Genomic DNA, 21,675 nt, shown 5'->3' on the forward strand with positions numbered 1-21,675 from the left:
GCTGAAGGCCACTGCCTCCTCACCTCTGCGTCTCTCTGTCTGTCTGCTCCGTTCTTCTCTCCCATAGAATCTGCTTCTCTCTCTGTACATCTGCTGAGAGGGGCCCCTTCTAGAGCTGATGGATTTAAGTCTTGGGTTTGAGAGCAGCTACACGTGGCCTGGCCTCTCTGCTTTTTACTTCCTTATTCCTGGCCGTGGGTTAGTTGGAAGCAGTTGGCTTCACAGGTCCAATCAGCTATGGCCTGGGGACAGAGTCGGGACGTTGAAGGCGACTGGCCCTGTGTGTTGGGATGCAGATGATGGGGGTAGTTCCCAGAAGAGGGGATCGTGGGTTAAGCAGAGGTGGCATGTCTTGACCTTGACGGATGTGTTGGGATGCAGATGACGGGGGTAGTTCCCAGAAGAGCGGATCGTGGGTTAAGCAGAGTTGGCATGTCTTGACCTTGACGGACGCGAACTTGTGTGTTTCAGGGTGTGATCACTTATGAATGTTATGCTCGGGAGGCTCGTTTATCTGCAGCGATGTACGTGTGTGTGTGTCAGAGAGAGAGAGGCACCGTGTTCACGCGTGGTGGCTTCCTATCCATTCTTTGTTTCCTTTCTCCACGTGGCAGATCCTGTGCTATGGGTCAGGGACACAGCGGAGAACAAAGCAGACACTGTCCTTGCGGTGACCTGCCAGGGAGGCGGGTGTTGCACGGAGTATCACACAAATGAGTGTCTGAGCTGAGGTCTTCAGGGAGAGGCTGGTAGACTAGTCAGCAGAGCAAGGGAGGGGAGGCAGTTCCATGCAGGGCACAAGCAATGCCAAGGTCCTGAGGTTGGGGGAAGAGGGGAATTTGAGGAATCAAAAGCAGGCCTGTGTGGCTGCAGTTCAGAGGACAAGGGGGTTGTTTGGCAAGCCTAGCCCAGACCTGGTGGGGTAGACTCTTAGGGACGCTGTAAGGGCTTTAGGGTTTGTCTAAGACCATGGGAAACTCCTCGAGGGTTTACAATCTTCAGAATTGTAGAACCGATGCCATCTCTTTTCACAACTCAAGTTCAGTGTCGTGGCCTCATGTCCCTAGAACGGCAGGAACCAGGTCGCCCCCTGGATGTTGCTCTCCTGGCTGCAGTGGAGGGATTCCGCCCCCCCCCCCGCCCCCACTTCTTAGTCTTCCCACGGCACCAGGGGCCCTGCCTTGGGCCCAGCTAGTGGCCTAGACTTCTGTTTCCACAGCATGACTTCCCTTTAGGACCTTGGGGTCTCTCCTGCCAGGAGACCTCACCTGCGACCGTCTGAATCCAAGATAGGGGTTCTAATGACATCCAGCCTCAATATCTCATTCCCCCCATCCCACCCCGCTGCCCTTCTTCCTTGTGCAGGGGGCTGGCCCAAGGCAGGTCAGTCACTGCCACTGGGGTTCTTCAGAAGCACCCCGACCTCCATGGCCAAGGGGCGCCAGTCACCAGGAATCCCCAAATTCCCAAATGCCAGCTCTCCCCGCAGCTGCCAGTCTCCCACCTCTGGGACATTCGGCTCCAGGCTACCAAGGGGCTCCGGGTGCTCAAGGCCAGGCTCTGATCCCTCAGAGCTTTGCAGATTTGCAGGAGTGTCGGCAGGAGAGGAGAGTTCTGCAGTTGGGCCGGGCCCTGGGGGGTTAGAGGTGCTCACAAGTGGTCCTCCCACCCTGGGTGTGCCCCATGTCAGGGAAGCACCAGCCTCTGCTCTGATCCACATGCCACCCCCAGGCCCTGATCGGTAGCCCAGTTTACCATCTCCTTACTGACCCCGGGCCCCGCCAGGCCCCTGGTTCCCCAGGGGAGACATTAGACCCATAGCCTGTGAGACTATAGCTCATACTTAAATGATGCTTCCTGTGTCCTGAGCACGTTTATTAGCTCAGTCCTCCCAACCCCTCTACAAGGGGGGGCCACAGTCTTACTCTCATTTTCCAGATGTTCCCAGAATCCCACAGATATAGTTCATGAGGCCAGGGATCTGAACCTCCAGGCACCAGAGCCCGTCTCCCAGAGCGGCCCTCCTGATGTAATAACAGGCACGCACCACTCCAGGCTGCCCCAAGGCCCAACTTTCCAGGTTTACAAAATTGAGTTCCTGATTCTTTAGCAAGAAAACATTTCTCTACAAAAGCTGCTTCAAAAATTCCCAGCCCCAGCTCAGAGGCCCTGGCATTCTAGGTGGTGAGGCCGGGCTGCAGAGAGCAGGAAGTGAGGCCCTTCCTGGGAAGTCCCTGCGGTTAGGGCACCAGGATGGGGCCCTGCCCCGCTCCAGCACCCTGCACCTCCCGACCTGGCTTCAGACCCCATGGGCTGAGTCAAGGAATGAGCCTGGGCTGCAGAGACTGTGTGAGGGGACAGTGAACTGCTCCTCCCAGACCCCTCTGGAGAGGGTCCTGAATGATGGACACTTCGTCAAGCGACTGGCCTGTCCTTCCCTGACAGAGGCTCGAAGGTGGCAGGATCAGGGTGGAGGCAGCCACTAGGCTGGCCTCCCCGTCACCTGCGCCCTGCGGCATTGCCTACAGCAAGGCCCTGCTTCAATGCGCACAACTTATAAAGCATTCTAGAGTCTGCCCATCATTCCTTCTTCTAGCCAGCCCCTCCGCTATGGCAGGGCAGGAAGTGATTGCTCCCTCTGCAGTTATCAGAATGAGGGCCTGGAGAACGAAAGGGACGCATCCAGAGTCATGCAGCTGCAGACCTGGGGATGAGACCCGGGACTTGGAGCCTGGCGGGAAGACCCTGCCACTGTTCCCATGCATCGACCTGGGTGGTTTTAAAGATTCCTGAGTTGTCTGCTCCCTGCTGGCAGGGTCCAGGGCATGAAGCTAACGAGCAGGTCAGTTCTGAATGGCAAAGAGGAAGAGAGGGTTGAGAACACAGAATCTTTCAGAGAAGGTGGGGAGAGAGTATCTGACCTCGAAGACAGCATCATGCCAGGGTTGGGCACGGGGCCTGAGGGTAACTGGAGGAGGGGACGCATACCCTCTGCTCCCCAAGCCAAGCCCCAACCACATGGGCCACAATCCAACCATGATGATCCCACCCAAGGGCCTTTGTGCTTGCTGTTCTTCCACCTGGAACACTCCTCCCCTTTCTTAATCATTCAGGTCTCAGCTCAAATATCACCTCAGAGAGACTTCCCCTGGCCACTTTCCCTAAAATCGCACCCACCCCACGTCCCTTGAAAACCTCACGTTTCTTCTTTCCCCTCTGGCACTTCCTGCCATGTGAAGTTAGTTCGTTTGTTTCTCGTCTGCCTTCCCCTTAGAACACCAGGGGGCTTCTGTGGCTTTCCCCCGAGGCCCAGAAAAGAACCTGGCACACAGGGTTAAGTCCACCCACGTTGTCTGGGTGAAGGCGTGTACGCAGGCGCCAGCTGACGGTCGTTGGGTTTGGGTGGGCACGAAGGTCCAGCCCCACTAAGCCTGCTCAACCCCTCCCACGTGACCTCCAGTTTTATGCAGGTAAGAACCAGTTTGACTTCTGTTCGCCTGAGTCACCTTTCCGGAAGCTGGGCTTGCCCACCTCCTTGCGGTGGCCAGCCCTGCGTGGGTATATGGGAAGGCAGGCTGGGGCTTCTCCTCTCATCCTTTTCAGGGAATCAAGAAGGAGGGAGCAGCTCTGCCCTGGGAGGCGTTGGTGGCACAGGTAGTGCCTGGCTGCTCTTCCTTCCTGTGCCAGCGCTCAGTCTGGAGCCAGAGGCTGGAAGACCTTGGAACACCTCGTCTTCTACCAGGCCCTCCCCATGGAAACCCATGGTAAGCTCCTTCCACTCCTATTTTTCCATCTGAAACATGGGACTGAAAAGTATTTGCTAAATGCTCTCAGACTCTGAAGAGTGAGCTTCAAGGGGAATGTCAAGGGCGTGGAGCTCCAGGCTTGTCTGGGAGACCTGGCCACTGTACAGACAACAGCCTCCATGGAGAGACCACGCAGACGCTCTGAGGCAGGGGCTGAGAGCCCCGTGCGTGCTGGGTGAGCAGGTGAACTGAGGAAGCATGCCTGCTGTGCAAAAAATCTGGAAGCCCTTGGAGTCACTTGGGCATTTCCCACTGTTGATAGAGATGTGGAAAATTGCAGAACTGTTTCTGTAAAAAGAGAGAAAGGGCTTCCCTGGTGGCGCAGTGGTTGGGAGTCCGCCTGCCGATGCAGGGGACACGGGTTCGTGCCCCGGTCCGGGAAGATCCCACATGCCGTGGAGCGGCTGCTCCCGTGAGCCATGGCTGCTGAGCCTGCGCGTCCGGAGCCTGTGCTCCGCACTGGGAGAGGCCACAACAGTGAGAGGCCCGCGTACCGCAAAAAAAAAAAAAAAAAAAAAAACCTCCATCTTTCCAAGTCAGTTATTTGCTGTTGGGAGCAGGTCTCTTTCAAGATTCAAGAATTCAGGGAGGGCTTCCCTGGTGGCGCAGTGGTTGAGAGTCCGCCTGCCGATGCAGGGGACACGGGTTCGTGCCCCGGCCCGGGAAGATCCCATGTGCCGCGGAGCGGCTGGACCCGGGAGCCATGGCCGCTGAGCCTGCGCGTCCGGAGCCTGTGCTCCACAACAGGAGAGGCCACAACAGTGAGAGGCCCGTGTACCACAAAAAAAAAAAAAAAAAAAAAAGAGAGAGAGAAAGAACAGTGTAAGCTAAATGAGAAATACTAATAGAACCTGGTCCTCAACCATAGATCTGAGGGGTAATAGGGAAGGGTAGGGACGGTGGAGAATTAGGGGTTGTCACTAGTCAGTTCCACAGGTGGGTTTTTCCATGAGAATGCAGGCCCAAGTGACCAGAATTTCTCATTTTTCTTCTTTTTTTTTTCCCGCACCATGTGGCATGTGGGATCTTAGTTCCCCAACCAGAGATGGGACCTGCGCCCCCTGCAGTGGAAGCGCAGAGTCTTAACCACTGGACCACCAGGGAAGTCCCCAAACTTCTCATTTTTCAAAAAGAATCAGATATTCTGATTTTGTGATGTGTAGCATTCTGATTAAATAAAACAATAAAGTGAGAAAATAAAATATTTAATCTATGAGCTACTGGCTTGCAACCTCTGGTTAAGTAAGATACATGAGAGGCAGAGAAAAGATCTTAAGGTTGGTGGTCTGAAGGTCCAGTTTTTAATTCTAAGTTGGCCTCTAATGGGTAAATTATTACTCCCACCTGGGTCTCACTTTCCTCAATGCTGAGAGGAGGCTGGCAAACTCGGGGTTTCAAGGACACAGTAATAACTAATACTTCCACAGTGCTTACTACAAGCTGGGCATTCTGCTGAACTATTTACCTGGTTTACTTCATTTAATTCTCACAATAACCATATGAGGAAGGACTATTATGGTTCACATTTTCAGAAGAGGAAACTGGGGCATAGAAGGTTAAATAATTTGCCAAAGGCCAGACAGCCAGTATAAGCGGAGGAGCTGGGCTTGATAACAGACAGTCTGTCTCCAAACCACTGGATATGCTCTAGGGGTATGGAGACCAAATGAGATCAGGAAGCGAGAAGTGCATTGTAAACCACAGCAGTGATTCCAGGAGCAGCAAACCTTCACCCTTCCCCCAGCGGGTGTTAACAGTCTCCAGTGGGGTGCATTAAACTGTTAACCCATGGTCTTCTGTAGTTTTCAAATGTGTAAGGGAAGATGTAACTCTCAGAAGCAGACAGTGATATGCTGTGAAGGAATCACTATACTTATAAAAGGTTCATTCCAAAATATTTTAAGCTGGCACATAGTAGGTGCTAAATAAAGTGTATAACTTGAACTGGATTGAATTCAGGAGACAATTGCATGTAAGTCCAGTGAAGACACCATGTCTCCTGGGAGGAGGAACCACATTCTCCATCTAATGTCAGGAACGTGGGTGGTACCACTGACGCCAACCAGAGAACGGGGATCTGAGAAGAGAGAACTCAGTGAGATTCATGGTTTGACAGAAGAGCCGGGAAAGTGAGGACAGAGACAGGATGAAGATGGAAGCACCCTGTGTGTATTCTGCATTATCCTGGACAAGCCATTTACCTCACTGGACCTCTGTTTCCTCTCTACACTGCTGACTTTATAGCTAATGTGTGTGAAGGAGGGGGAGGAGGTGAAGAAGTGACAATGAAAAGGTAAATCCTTTCTACAACCTAAGTTTTTTTGTGTGTGTGTGTGTGTGGTACGTGGGCCTCTCACTGTTGTGGCCTCTTCCGTTGCGGAGCACAGGCTCCGGACGCGCAGGCTCAGTGGCCATGGTTCACGGGCCCAGCCGCTCCGTGGCATGTGGGATCCTCCCAGACTGGGGCACGAACCTGTGTCCCCTGAATAGGCAGGTGGACTCTCAACCACTGCGCCACCAGGGAAGCCCACGACCTAAGTTTGAAAACAGTTTTAAGCTACTGAATGTTGACCATATCTTGATTACATAGTTGGGGGAAATTAAATATGAATGACTTAATTAAAAATTAACTTGATTAGAATGAGAGTGATTGATCAATATTATATCTGCTATAGTGTCTGTCCTTGAGTGGAAGACTTACTAAGGCTTTGGGGTCCTCTGGTGTGCTTTGCCTATATGTCTATTCATCTAATAAAATGGACAACATCTCTGCTACTGGGCTAATTGGCAAGGTACAATGATTGATAGTTAATTGTGCCTGCAATTTGCAGCACTAGCCATGAGATGGTGCCAGTACCTTCTAAGGGTTTGTATGATAAGGCAATCATCTGTTTTCCAGGGACTGAGGGGTTTCCTATGATGCAGGGCTTTCAGTATTAAAACCAAGAAAATCCTGGAAAAACTAGGGCAATTGGCCACCCTAGTCCATAACAAGGTAAAGAGGTTCCTTTTTAACCTATGTAAGGTCTTAGAATCATCTTTTCTTTCCTAGCAAAATACCTCCTAAAATTTCCAAACAGTTATAGAATAAATCATTGCTCTATAAGATGTGAGTTCAAACCCAAAGGAACAGCATAAGAACAAATACAATTCTTGTTCCTGTGCTATCAAGCAGAGAAGAAAAAATGTCACCTGCCTCTCTGGCAGGACTGCAGTGTAGGAAGAACTGGCTTCAAATCCTGGCTCAGCCAGGATCTGGGGCAAGTGATTTAATCTTCCTGAGCCTCGATTTCTTATTCTACAAAGTGAGTGTAAGTATATCCCCGTCTTGAGACTGGGGGGACATATACCTGCCTTGCACAGCTATATGAGGACTAGATAAGATCTGTATGAAAGCGTACGACACAGAGGCCGAAATACTGCAGGCAAGAAACAGGGTAGTCCCCTCCCCCAAGTTCCTGTCCTTCCCCTTCTCCTCCTGCCTGCGGAGAAGCTACCTTACAAAGCGAATCAGTCATCAAAGCCCAGAAGGCAAGAGTAAACACGTACCTTGGAAAAACATAAGATAAGTAGGTAAAATAATGGCTTTCAGCACAGATCCCTATCAAAGCCAGAAACTGCTGGAACAAAGATCATCTTGGAAAACTCTGAACCTCAGAAAGGATTCACGGTGAGTTTACCATTTGTATCTGGGAGGAGAGCAAGCGTCTTGTAAAGCAGCAATCAATCACAGTCGGCTTCATACACAGTCTCCTGACGTTTACCAGGCAGGACAGGCAACTCGGGCATTCCGATGGCTGCAGCTTGGTGGGCAGAGACGCCCAGGAGAACACCTGTCTCCAAGCCTGACCTGCTGCTATCGGGAGCTTATAAACTAACGGATTTGGTTAAAATTGACTTGCTGCCTGGAAGGGCAGGGTAGCTGGAGATCGACAAAGGGAAGACAGCAGATTATACTACAGGGGCTCGTATTGATCACACTTTTTCCTCCTCTTTGTATTAATATATTTACTCATCTCTTGGAGAGAGTAACGGGAGCCTTTGTGCCATTATCTTAGTAAAAATTTACAACGTTTGGACAATAGCACTGCCTGTATTGTGTGGTATGTGCTGTAACACTCAGGCATTCAAGAACTGGCTGAAGATTCTGAATATGGGATTTAGCCATTACAATGTAAGGTACACACCTGTCCACCCAAGCCTGTTGCTTAAGTGTTTCCCAAGGACACTTGGATGACGACAAATGCAGCTCCAGGAGGCACAGCTGGAAATGCACCAAGATTCATCGATGTTTCCTGATAAATGGGATTTATTGGTAGGGATTGTTTCCCGGGAGGGGGATGGGACCTGTGGGGTGAACCATTTGGGCTGAGGAGGAGGAAATTTGGAGTTGGGGAAAAGTGGGGACAATTTCTGTCTAGAAAGACGAAAGAGCGCTCAAATCTCCCTGTCCCCTCAGGGTGCTGGAGCCAGGAAGAGCCCGTCTCTTCCCAACTTCACACTCAGTGATGTGGGTGGCTTGAAATCATCCGTGGTGGGCATATCTGCACCAGAGAAATTGGCAAATGCTACAAGTCAGAACTCCTTTTGGAGATCCCGCTGTCAACCTCCACTGCCAAGATCAGGGTTACACCACTGCCCTGCTTTCAGGTTCAATCACCCCAAAACTTCTTCCAAGTCTAATCCATCTGGCCACTGTTCCCAGGATGGTCTTAATAAAACAAATATGACAGTGTCACCCTCTGTGACACTGCTCCTTGAAGTGGAACTAAGGGCCCCTCCTTCCCTGGTTCCTGCTCAACTTGTCAATCACGTCTTTGGGCAGACTCATGGGACTCGGGGGCAGGGGAAGATGCAGTTTATATTTTATCTCCCACTGAGTAGGAAGGCCCCCCGCCCACGACAACCCAAGTTTGGGCTGGGACCCTGGAGCGTGAAAAGTGAATGGAAATGAAGAAGTGAACAGAAATGGACTCTGGAGCATGAGAAGTGAACAGAAATGGATTTCCCAAAGCTCATTTCTGACTCATCTCAAGCCCTGTTTGGGTGAAGTCACCTGGGGCTGCCGTGCTCCTGGCCTCAGTGCCCAGAGAAAGCAAAAGTGAATTTTCTCTGGGTACATACAACATCCTCCAGGGCCTCAGATCATCCCTACAGTTTTTGCTACACAGTGTCCAGCAGTTAATAACAAGTAGTCAGGCATACGCAAGACAACGTGTGTACCAGAGAAAACCAGACAGGAGAAGGAGACGCAGTGGGGATTCAAATAATGGAGTCAACAGGGGCAGCCTTTGTAAGAACCCTGAATGAAGAATAGGATCAAGGGTGTAAAGGACAAGATTGCAACTTTGGCAGAGAACTAGAAACTCTACAAAAAAGGAAGCACATGGAAATCCTAGAACTGAAAGATGCCATTAACTGAAATTGAGAAAGAGCTCGCATGTATTGAACACTTCCTATGTGGGCAGACTGCACTGAACACTTTACTGGCAACAACAATGAAGGTTCACCCACGTGGTCTCCATGGAGCCTGTCTCGTGTCGCTCCTAGGACCCGGACTTAGCCTGGCTGTCCTGTTTCCCTTCAAGTGGGCCTTAGTCATTTCTGCTGTCACCGGTGTCTAGCAGGGCAGGGCTCGGCACGTAGCAGGTACCAGTATAGCTGTGATGCCTCGTGCCCGGGGAAAGCACAGGGTGCTGACTGGGAAGCAGAGTTCACTCCGTGGCGTGGTCATTAAGCTTAATTCGGGAAGCAGAGTGACGAGTGAGCACTAGAAGGGAGAATACGTTTAGTTAGAGATGTCCCGTGGGTGGGCAGACATCACAGGGACACTGACTGATTTGATGGGACAGAGCAAAGAGTGGAATTGTGGCCAGAAGCGTGAGGAAAGGGAGGAGATTCTCCTCCCCACTTACTTCCTCCCCTGCCCACTCTCGTTTCCCCCTCACCCCGCCACAGGAGTGAATCCCTCCCCTCTGGAGTCAAGCAGGCTTGTTGGGCATGTTGACGGGGATCAGGGCATTGTGACTGTCCCCTCCCACTCTACCTGGGGTGATGAATCAGGCATCATACCTCCCTATTGTTTAAGTAGTTCCTACGTGCCAAGGACGGGGCTAAATACATCGTGTGCAAAATGTCTCCATCCTCAAAGCAACCCGTGACAAGCCTTCCTTCTAATATTAGCCCCATCTAATGGATAACGAAACTGAGACTTGGAGAGTTCCGGCGTGTTGTCTGAGTGGCCCAGCTCATAACTGACACAGGAGAATGCAGCCCGAAGTCGGCCTGGCCCCAGGGACTCCCGCCCCCATGTCCAGAAAGACTCGTCAGGCCACAGAAGGAAAAAGATACAGATCTAGGAGATGGGGTTGGGTGGGGGGGAACCCAGGGCCTCTGCTCTCAGGGAGAAACCTGTCTCTTAGAATTTGGGCTGGGAACAGAGGAACATTTACCCAGGCACCGCAGTGTGGGCAGGACCTTGACCCCTTGGTCTCACTGTGGCAAGTCACTGCTTTTCTTCAGTATGTAAGGATAATTTTTTTTTTTTTTTTTTTTTTTTTTGCCGTGCCGCATGGCATACGGGATCTTAGTTTCCTGACCAGGGATCGAACCCGCGCCCCCTGGAGTGGAAGCACAGAGCCCTAACCACTGGACTGACAAGGAATTCCCTTTAAGGACAATTTTTGAGTGATGCTGGTTTAACAGTCGAGGAGTACTTCATAAGTAGCCTAAGAAAGACAAGTAGGAGAGAACTTATCCTGGGAGGTGGCAAGCTGCCTTGTTCCCTTACAGCAGGTGTGATGACCAAGGTATGCACCCGATGATTCATAAGTGTTCCAGAAATGATAAACCCCAATTCAGCAAATACTGGAAGTGACAAATAACCAAGCAGGTTCATACACATCGCCTCCTTTAGCCAGCCCCCCCAAAACAAACAAAAACAATCAACCCCCCAACACAGCCCTCGAAGGTAGACATTATTTCTTACATGTGTTTCAAAGGTGAGTAGGAGCCCTCAACGTCGCACAGCTTGTGAGAACAGAGCAGGAGATGTGCCTACGTGCCGTTTTGTCCTACCCAGGGAGGTGACAATTTTTGCAGAAATGTTTCACTTGCTCTGGAAGAGGAGCTCATTAACGATCTGAGAAATTCATTCGCAAACTTCCTCTTTAAAACAATTTTTTATCGAGGTATAATTGACATATTACATTACGTGAGTTTCGGATGTACAACATAGTTATACAATTATATTTTTTGCTTGTGATGAGAACTTTTAAGATCCACTCTCTTAGTAACTTTCAAATGTGCAGTGGACCCTACCTCTCTGACAGATTTTACCCTCATTTGGACACAGCCTCTGATTGGTTGGTTGAAAATAAAGTCAGACTCCTGCTGTAATAGGAGACCCCTGGGTGGGAGTCAGGAGACCTGGATTTCTGGCTACACCTTTGCCATGGAAGAGCTGTGTGACCTTGGGCAGGTGCCCTCCCCTCTCTGGGTCTTTCTGGGTCTTCTTCAGAAACAGTGCTGGGGTGAGGTAGAATGATGCTGAGTGCCCATCCAGTCCTCAAAGGCTACAGTCTGCGCTTCTGCACTAGCGTTACGTTCTCCTACCATTTAGATCATGTAGGACCCGCTTCACCTCTTTTCTGTCCATTAATAGGAATATACTTTCTTTTTTCCTAACTGTCTAGAATGTAGTAAGAAAGGAAGTGAATGTTTCTTAGTGCTCACTATGAACCAGAACTTTTGCCTTCCAACCAACCTTCCTTCCTCCCTTCCTTCCGTCCTCCCGTCCTCGTACCTATGAGAATGACATAATCAACCTCATTCTGAGCGTGAGGAGAGAGAAGCAGAGACCCAGATAAGTGACTTGTTCCAGGTCACACAGGTGGCAAACGGCGAGTGCTAGAGGTAGATTTTTGGATTCATTTCCGTCCCACGCTGAGTTCACCCCATTTTCCCGAGACCATAACTTCAAAGACGTCGATAACAGGAATAGGGTTGGTTTCAAAGCCCCTCTCAGGAAGTTGACTCTAAAACAGGAGGCAGCAAACTTCAGGCCAAATCCAGCCACCACCTGTTTTTTGTAAATAAAGTTGTATTGGAGCACAATTAAATTAGCTTGCTGGTGTACAGATCGTCCAAGGCTGCTTTTCAGCTACGAGAGCCGAGTTGGGTAATGATGACGTGCGGCCCCGCAAATTCTAAAATGTTTGCTATTTGGTCCTTAACAGAATGTTTGCCAGCGCCTGGTCCAGAGTCCAGCAAGGCTGTCCCGCCTTCAAAGAACACAAAGTGACCTGAGTCTGTCACAGGTGCTGGGAGCCCTGCCACTCGACTTCTTAGGAAAGGGGGATGTTTCTACTCAAACCTGTTTTTGCAACGTCTCAGGATACCTGTCCGGAAGATGAAGGGCTTTGGTTTTCAGTGTGCTCTTATTCCCAGGAACTCCGTGAAGGGGAAATAAAAATCTCAATTTTGGGGAAATTGCACAGAGGAAAAGGGGAGGGAATGGGTTACAACATCCCATTGCGACACTCAGCAGGGCTGAAAGTGACAACAGCAAGGTTTCTCGTTTTGAAAATGTGAGGGCGTTTCCGTTTCTCACAGTGGGACAGGGTGGCCGCAGCCTGGTCTTGGTGAGGGACTATTTTCTTTATAAGCAGCTCCTCTGGGTCTGAAATGGCAGTCTCCCATTGCCTTGTGGTCACAGGATGGAAGTCTGCAGGTGTCACCACGGTTACCTAATCTCTCTCCTCCTTTTCCTGTTCCATTCAGAGACAGCCTGCTATCCCCTGGGAAAGAGACCCTGTGAGATGCAAGCCTTCAGGTAAGGCCGACCCAGAGGAGGTGGGGCTGGACGGGTAGAAAATGGAGAAAGAACAGAGAGCCATCTGTGGCTGCCAGGTTGCATGAGGTTTGGGCTGGAAAGGGATGCTCGTTATTCAAGTAAGAGGTTGCCACATCCGCGGTCTTCGGGACTTGTATTTCAAAATATCCCAGATGTGTGAAGCTTGGCTGGAGGCCTGGCGGACTCTCCCAGAGACCCTGGCAACTTGGTGACAGACACGTGCCCAGGAGCCATGCTGGGGTTTGGGCCCGGCAGAACATGCTAGGCAAAGAGGCAGAGAGGGGCGCTGTGGGCAGGGCACAGCCCAGAGTTCCAGACTGACTGTTAACAGTGCCTGTCTGTGTTGATATATCAGAGGGTCCCGCTCCCCTGGGAACTCAGTTTCCCCATCTGTGACATGGGGTTAATGCTAACCCTGCCTGCATTACAGGGTCGATGTGAAGGTCAAATGCACGGATAACAGCATGACGATGTTTTGTGAGAAGTAAAGCGCCTGGCAACGATTACGCTTATTAAAAATTAGGTCAGGGACTTTGTGAGATGTCATCATTCCTGGCTGTAAAAATAGCAGGCTGTGATGCTGATAAAAACAGAACACTGTCCGAGTGCGGCCTCTGGGCCAGGATGTCCCAGTACGTGTCAGGGTGATCTCACCCTCCAGCTCTGAGTTTCTCTTGCCTGAGGCTACGGGACTCTGCGTGCCTGTGTGTGTTCCAGAGAAGTCCCTCCCCCAGGGGTCTGCCTCTGTCTCCTCCCATAGGCTGGGAGCTCTAGGAGATGCTCCAGGGATGTTTAATCCCTTCAGATGGGATTCAGCTCATCCAGGAGCTAAGCATAATCACAAAAGGTCAAATGCTCACTCGTGCCAGGAATTTTACAGTTTGCCTGACCCCCTCTCATTGGGCTCAGGGGCTCGTCACAGCCACCTGCTGAGGTGGGTGCTGCTAGCCCCCTTTCACAGGTGAGGAGATGAAGCACAGGTCCAAGGTCAGGCTGGTGGGCGGCAGGGAGTAGAGGGTCCGCGTCGCGGCTGGGGCTCTGTTTACTGCATCTCACCGCTGCAAGCCCTGCTCTCAGCCGGAGGGGTCCTTCACCAAGAAGAAAAAACTGGAAGCCAGAAACAGGCCATGGGGTGAGCTGGAGGGGAAGCTGACTTGTCCCTGGGGACAGCGGCCCCTGACAGACCCAGAACAGGCCACTGGCCAATAGAGGACAGGCTCTGGGGACAGACCTCCACGGTCTAAGGCTTGGAGGGAGTTAGCTGCAAGGGACTCTGACCCTCGAAACTTCTAACCCTGTGCCGTGTGGGCCACTAGTCTTGGATGAATCTTAAAATTTACATTTAAATTCATAAAAAGAGAAGAAAGTAAAAAATCCAGACCCTTGGTCGCATTACGTTTCAAGAGCTCAATAGCTGCATGTGGCTGGTGGCTGCCATATTGGATGGTGCAGACAGAACATTTCTGCACCCACGAAGTTCTGTTGATGGTGTTACCCTAGAGCCTGCTTTGCTGAAGTAGAAGGTGGCTGCCCTGAGAACTTGAGCATAAGGAGCAAGGTAAAGAAAGGGGTAGGAGCTTCCCTGGTGGCGCAGTGGTTGGGAGTCCGCCTGCTGATGCAGGGGACAAGGGTTCGTGCCCCGGTCCGGGAAGATCCCACATGCCACGGAGCGGCTGGGCCCGTGAGCCATGGCCACTGAGCCTGTGCGTCCGGAGCCTGTGCTCCGCAACGGGAGAGGCCACAACAGTGAGAGGCCCGCGTAACGCAAAAAAAAAAAAAAAAAAGAGAGAGAGGGGTAGAATGCAGGCGCACAGCTCACCAGCTGTGGGGGTTGGGCCTCTTTTGGTTTTTTTCATATTCAAAATATATTTCTTATTTAAAATATTTTTAAGTTGTTACTTATTTTATTTTTTGTTGACTATTTTATTTTACTTTTTAAATTTTTATTGGAGTATAATTGGTTTACAATGTTGTGTTAGTTTCAGGTGTACAGCAGAGTGAATCAGTTATACATATACATATATCCACTCTTTTTTTTTTTTTTTTTTTTTTTGCGGTACGAGGGCCTCTCACTGTTGTGGCCTCTCCCGCTGCAGAGCACAGGTTCTGGACGCGCAGGCTCAGCGGCCATGGCTCACGGGCCCAGCCGCCCCGCGGCATGTGGGATCTTCCCAGACCGGGGCACGAACCCGTGTCCCCTGCATCGGCAGGCGGACCCTCAACAACTGCACCACCATGGAAGCCCTATATGCACTCTTTTAACCAGGGTTGAGCTCAGTCTCCACATCCATGATACGGGTGTGCTGAATTCCACACCCCAGGCAGAAAGTTGGACGCAGATTCCGCAAAGTCTGGGGAACACAGGAAGGGGCTGGGCACATAGAAACTGTCCACTACAGCTAGGTTCTTCTGCTTTTCAGAATCTGGGATGTCAACCAGAAGACCTTCTACCTGAGAAATAACCAGCTAGTTGCTGGATACTTGCAAGGACCAAATACTAAATTGGAAGGTGAGTGGTTGCAAGGAAGGCCAATGTGATGTGGGCACTGGTCACATTGCCTGGGGTCTGCAGCCTTGTGGCCCAACCGTGGGAACTTTAGGTGTGATGTCCTAAACGCTGCTGGCTCTTTGTGGCCGAGTTTGAAGCTGGAGAGGCCTGGCCACTGAAGGACACGTACAAGCACAGCCTCAAGAAGGCAGAGATGGGTGGAGTCTTGGTTGGGAGGTACCACCTACAGGCACCGTGGTCCCAGGGCCACACCTGGGGGGAGGTATGGCCCAGGAGGCAAGCTCAGCCCTTTCCTTCCTCTGGTGCCTAGAAAGCCCCATGTTCCTGTGTGATCAGACTCTCACTCCCACCCAAAAGTAATACACCATCAACACGGCTGGGTTATGTCCCTTAATCACGGACACCACATTTAGTCATGTTCCAGATCCATGTCAAACTGGATGAACTCGAACAAGTTTCACCCACTCTGCTCCTCAGTTTTCCCTTTAGTAAAAGAAGAGCAGTTGGATGGTGGGACGTGGGATTCTTTCAGCCCTCTAGGCTGTTTTCACGTCCCCGTTGGCTGGCTTGGCGTCGTAGGATGGCGTTATCCCCATGCCCTTGTCCTCTGTCCCCGTCTCACTCTTAAAGGGTGTGAGACCCACCTTTCCTGTCCTTTTGGTAATTCTCCTAATGAGGACACAGAGAGGCTGAGATGTTCACTCCCTCACGAGGGCATGGAGACCACCGAGGGGAAGAGGCGGGTTCAGAGTCACCCAGGCTTCTGTGGACCAAGCCCCGGCGCCCTGCTCATGACCTCATGTGCTGTTTTCCCTGCCCATGGGCAGCGCACCTGTTGACCTAGAGCACAGGGGTCCTGGGGAAGGGAGGGAAGGTTAGAAATCACCTGGAGCAGATTCTAGGTGCCTTGGACCTTGAGGAGTAGCTAGCTAGTGTGCTTGGTTTGATCTTCTGTTGGGATGCAGACCAGGAAGGGGGGCCCTTGCTGTCCTTCTGACCTTGGGGTTTTACTTAAGGGGCTGGAAGAATCCCCAGGGAGAGTCCAGCCTGCCGTGTCTTCGTCATCTGTGCCTCCTCTTCTTTACAACCCGAACTTCCCCTTTGTCCTTCCCCAGAGAAGATAGACGTGGTGCCCATCGAGCCCCATGCTATGTTCCTGGGAATCCACGGGGGGAAGCTGTGCCTGGCCTGTGTCAAGTCTGGTGATGAGATCAAGCTCGGGTTGGAGGTAAGGACCGTCTCAGATTAACGAACACCTCAAACTCGGTGGCTTAGAACAAGCACAATGGGTTCTTTCTCATGATTCTGTGGGTTGACTGGGATCAGCTGGGCAGTTCTGTGCCACGTGCTATAGCTGGGGTCCGTCCTCCAGGCTCTCTTCCCACGGGGTCTCTCTGAGTTCAGCTGCCCTCTTGAACTTCCTTCAAGAGGACACGAGTGCTGGCTTCCAAGAGGGATTACTCCAAAAAGACAAGCCTCAATGTGCAAACGCTTATTAAACTTTTGCTTGTATCATACCACTAATGTCGCATTAACCAAAGCCAGTCAGGTGGCTGAGCCTAGCCTCAACGAGGGAGGGGACTACCAGGGTGTGGACACCAGGAGGCATGGCTCCTTTAGGGACCTCAATCTCTGTATGCTGCTGTCTTGCCCAAGGGTCCCCAACCCACTTGGACTTGCCCTCTTTCAGTAAAGCCAACCTTTGGGACCATTCTCTTCCAACCCTTATCTACTCAAACCCATGAGCTGGCATCCCATCCAAGACCCTGTACTCCCGTGCAATATTTCTTATTTTTGCGGTGGGGTGGGGGGTGAAGCATGCCGTGTGGCTTGCAGGATCTCAGTTCCCGGACCTGGGATTGAACCCGAGCCATGGCAGTGAAAGCCTGGAATCCTAACCATTAGGGCACCAGGGAAATCCCCTGTGCAAATCAATGGGCTACTCAGCCCTGGGAAAAGAGGGCTTTGTATCAGGGGATTGTTGGATAAAATCTCAACTCAGGTTGTGAGTGGCCGTAACTATGGCACTGTCCCTTCTGTCCGCTAGTGGACAGACACTTTATTGGAGCGGGGCTGCCTGCTCTGTGTGGCGCTGGAGTGACCACGATAATGCGGTAACGTCTCGCATGGACTGCGATACCCGGCCCACCTTGTCCACTGCTCCCTCTCTTGGAGGTGCAGACACAACAGACCGCCAGCCTCCACAGGCCTTGGCCTCTGCTGATGGTACCATGTGTTCCCCAAACATATTGGCCGAGGGCTGGAGTGACCAGATTTCCCCGAATCAAGGTGTAACCGTGGGACAGCCTCCTTGTGTCACAAGACCCGGGACGCTGGGTGTCCTGCCATGGTCTTTGGGCCAGCATTTCTCCGTGGGCAGTCACGGGGCCAGGTCCTGGGGGCTGGGGTACAAGGACCTCTCTGCTCTTTCCTTGGCCCCCAGCCGGTAAACATCACTGACCTGAACAGCAGCAAGGAGGAGGACAAGCGCTTCGCCTTCATCCGCTCCGACAACGGGCCCACCACCAGCTTCGAGTCGGCCGCCTGCCCCGGCTGGTTCCTCTGTACCGCGCTGGAGACCGACCAGCCCGTGGGCCTCACCAATACGCCTCAAGATGCTGTCCAGGTCACCAAGTTCTACTTCCAGCAAGACCAGTAGCGGTGCTGTTCAGCATCCCTTGCCCCCCACTCCCAGCACATCTATGACTCCAGAGATGCCTCCCCCTCCCACCCGGGGGCTTGCCATGGTGCAGTGAGCGCTCAGCGGGGCAGCCTTGGCCGGGGGTGGGGGCGGCCCTCGGAAGGAGGTACGAGAGCCCTGGGAACAGCCTCCTCTACTTACCCAGCCTCTACGAGGCCTCTGCCAGGTCTTTCTAAAGTGTACATGGGATCACGGCCCCGATCAAAGCCCTCAGGGTCGCCTGTACCTTCAGGGTAAAGTCCAGGCACCCTGGCCAGCCCCAGCTCCTCCCTCACTTCCCTTCCAGGCCCCAGAGCCCGCAGGCCACTCGCTGACCTCCCCCCAAGGGGCTCCATTCCTCACTTTGCAAACTGGTGCTTTTCCAAGGGCAAGAATTTTAGGCTCTGTGGCAAAATGGAAAACAAGCGTTTCCTGGTTTTTTTTTTTTTTTTCATTAAGCCAGCTTTGAGAGAGAGTCCTTTATTTGGAGATGATGTCCTTTCTGGAAGGGGGTGGAAGATTAAAATATCCCCTTGTTTAGGAAATGATGGTGAAAGGAGGTGATAGCTTTTCCTCTTTGTCTTTCTTGTTTTTGTGATGCCCTGATCTGTAAAAATGAAAAATTAGTGGACTAGGTTGGTCCCCTAGTGTTTTTCTTTGTGGAACATTCCTATAAGTCTAGACCACCCCCCGGCCCAGGCCCCGCGCGCCCTGTCCACTGCAGACCTCCTGCAGCTGCCTGCAGTGCTGTCCCCTTCCCTGCCCTCCCGTCAGAATCCCCCAGCTCCCAAGACACAGCACAAATGTGGCTTCTCCGGACCTCCCGGGAGGAATGAATCGCTCCTTGACCATTTTAGCACTTCCGACACCCTGAGACTTGTTTGGAAGATGTTGTGCCTCTGTCTGTCTCCCCACCATCCTGTGAGCCCCTGAGAGCAGGGACCTTGACCCCCCCCCCCCACCGACGTCTTAGGTCTCTGCAGGGCCAAGCACATGGCCTGGCCCTCAGTAGGTGCCCTCAGTGAACGTGTGTTGTATGTGTTGAGTGGAAAGTTTCCTACTCCCTGTGACCTGAGCTTTGTTTTACAATAAAACCTTGAAAACTTGAAAACTCATCTACTTTGCTGGCTGTGTCCATGGCCTTGCCGGGCTTGGGGCAAAGAGAACTGGAAAACGGGGGCGGGGTGGAATGTCGAGCAACAGGCCTTTCAAACCCTGGGGCTGGCCCTGGGTGTCTCTCCTCTGAGTCCTTTCCTCCTTGGGCCTCGCTCTCCTCGAATAACAGGAGAGCAAAGCTCTCTGCCAGGAAGGTGTGCAGCACCATCGTCCACAACAGCCTCCAACTGGAAACAACCCAACCCCCCAGCCCAGAAGAATGAACATGTAAGCCGTGTACGTTCGTACATACAAGGTAACGCTCGACAGCAAAGAGGATGGATAAACCACAGCTGGCTGCAGCCACAAGACGAATGAATCTTACAAACATCTTGTGGGCTTCAAGGATCCCCAAAGCATGCGTAGAGCACGATTCCAGTTACCTACAGTTTAAAACAGGCAGATGGAACCGTCGTGGGGAGGGATGCAGAGACACAGAGAACAGCAAGGACGCGCCCTGCCTGAAAGCGGGGCGGTGGCCCGAGGGGCCAGGCAGCATTCTGTTTCTTGGCGTGGGCGTGGTTAGGCGATTTTCTGTATGGATGTTATATTCACAGTTTTGAAATGTCTAAAAATAAAAAGTCTTGCCCCCTCCCCCCATCCTGGGATGTGAGGGAAGCGGGCACCTGGGAAATGGTGAAATTAACAGGTGGAATGTTGAATGTGGCCCCATGAGATGGGAATGCAGGACTGTAAGAAGGACCGTTTATCAAACACCCCTCGGCTAAATAGAGTCAGGCCAGCAAGGGGCGCTGTCCCTTCCTGGGATTCTGCCGACTTCTGGGCTGGGTCCCGGGAGTCCTAGAGTCAGGCCCCGCTGGGCCCACAGCCTGCTGTGTGATGTTGGCCAAGTCACCTCCCTTTCCTAAGCCAGGTCCCTCCTTCTCCCAGGAAGAGTGTTGACTCCCTCCTTCTCCCAGGAAGAGTGTTGGGGTTTTCCAGACAGAGCTCCCTGGATGCCTCTCTGAGGTCCCTGGAAACAAAGCCCATAAAAGGGGAATGGAGAGGGCAGGCTCCATCCCTAGAACTCAGCTCCCACCCAGCCCTCTGCTTCCCAAACTGGACTTCTCTGCAGGGCTTTATCTGAAGAGATGTCCTTGCTACAAACAAACAAAACTGAGCAGGTTAAAAGGCAACTGACTGGGAATTCCCTGGCAGTCCAGTGGTTAGGACTCCATGCTCTCACTGCCGAGGGCCCGGGTTCGATCCCTGGTCAGGGGACTAAAATCCCATAAGCCATATGGCATGGCCAAAAAAAAAAAAGGGCAACCGACTGGAGAAAATCTTTAAGATCTCGCCGAGATCCCAGATCCTAAGACGACAATGAGGTCACCCCACCGCTCAGCTTTCTCTCCCTCGTGTGTGAAACGGAAGGAGCCGCTTGCTCCACGGGGACAATACACGATGAAGTGAGACGATATGAGTGAAACGCCGTGTGTGATAAGAGTGTGAGTGTGGCTGCTATATTTTCAATCTTGGTAAAAGGAGGACGTTCAAGGCAGAAAACCCTTCCAGGCTTCATGGTGACAATAGCAGCTAACATTTGTGAGGCTCCGTAGACATCCTCCCCTCATGAAACAGGAGGTGAAGCCCAGGGCTCAGACACCACGCGATTTGGTTAAGCAGCCAACCGTAGGTTAGCAACAGGCGAGGCAGTCACATAGCCACGCACGCATGTGAGCCCGGGAACTCTGGAGTCACTTCCTGGCTCTCCTGTTTGCAACTGTGCTCATGGATGAGTTAGTTAAAGTGTTGGAGTCTCAGTTTTCCTATCTCTGCTGCAGAAATCAGCCGATGCAAAGGGCTGAGTTATTCAATCTTTGCAACAACTTTCTGTGTTCCGTAGGAATGTTCTGATTACTAGTATTAGTCCTGCAGGAATCAGTGCTCAAAGGAATCTGTTTGAAAGCCCTGCTGCTCAAAAGGTGGTCCATGGCACAGCAGCAGCCACACCTGGGAGTTAAAATGCAGAATCCCAGGCCTCACGCCAGACTTACTGACTTAGGGTCTTCCTCTCAACCAGATCTCCAGGTGACTGGATGCATCTTAAAGTCTGGGCAGCTCTGCTTTGAAGGGAAGCACTCATACCATGTATAAGCTCTGGCTTTTTTTTTTTGCGGTACGCGGGCCTCTCACTGTTGTGGCCTCTCCCGTTGCGGAGCACAGGCTCCGGACGCGCAGGCTCAGCGGCCATGGCTCACGGGCCCAGCCGCTCCGCGGCATGTGGGACCTTCCCGGACCAGGGCACGAACCCGTGTCCCCTGCATCGGCAGGCGGACTCTCAACCACTGCGCCACCAGGGAAGCCTTCATGGGTTTTTTGGGGTTTTTTTTTGTTATTTTGGGTTTTATTTTGGCATTTTTGTTAAACTGACTCTTGTAATTACAAACCCAAACATCCTTGCTATCCCTCCCAGTAGCTCCCTGATGGTACCGAAAACTCCCCTCTTACCATCTCCTCACTTTGGCTTGAAATGTTCTTTAAGAGAGGAAAAGCTTTAAGCCACCCTCATGTTGCTAGAACATCAGCTCCACACACGCAGAGCTTTCATCGGTTTTGTTCCATGGTGTATGCCAAGTACCCAGCTTGGAAGATACTGGGTGCTCCATAAATATTTGGTGAATAAATAAATCGGCCACTGACCTCTCAGTAGGGATTAACCTATTTCATT

At 51.8% G+C, this 21,675-nt stretch overlaps 1 protein-coding gene across 3 annotated transcripts; it reads left to right on the forward strand.

The window, feature by feature from the left end:
• Nucleotides 1-3,568: 3,568 nt before the first annotated feature.
• On the forward strand, nt 3,569-18,964 carry IL1RN (interleukin 1 receptor antagonist). 3 transcript variants are annotated; one of them, XM_033416346.2, is made up of 5 exons: nt 3,569-3,764; nt 12,588-12,639; nt 15,081-15,169; nt 16,285-16,397; nt 17,613-18,964. In XM_033416346.2, exons 1-5 carry the CDS (start codon nt 3,752-3,754, stop codon nt 17,826-17,828), a joined length of 483 nt encoding a protein of 160 aa, XP_033272237.1. In that variant the 5' UTR covers nt 3,569-3,751; the 3' UTR covers nt 17,829-18,964. The 3 variants fall into 3 exon arrangements, with proteins under 3 accessions (XP_033272237.1, XP_012394458.1, XP_004285686.1); XM_012539004.3 differs by lacking the exon at nt 3,569-3,764 and adding an exon at nt 10,247-12,448; XM_004285638.4 differs by lacking the exon at nt 3,569-3,764 and having other exon boundaries at nt 12,509-12,639.
• Nucleotides 18,965-21,675: the final 2,711 nt, after the last annotated feature.

The sequence above is a fragment of the Orcinus orca genome, chromosome 13 (assembly GCF_937001465.1).
Source record: "Orcinus orca chromosome 13, mOrcOrc1.1, whole genome shotgun sequence".
Lineage (NCBI taxonomy): Eukaryota > Metazoa > Chordata > Mammalia > Artiodactyla > Delphinidae > Orcinus > Orcinus orca.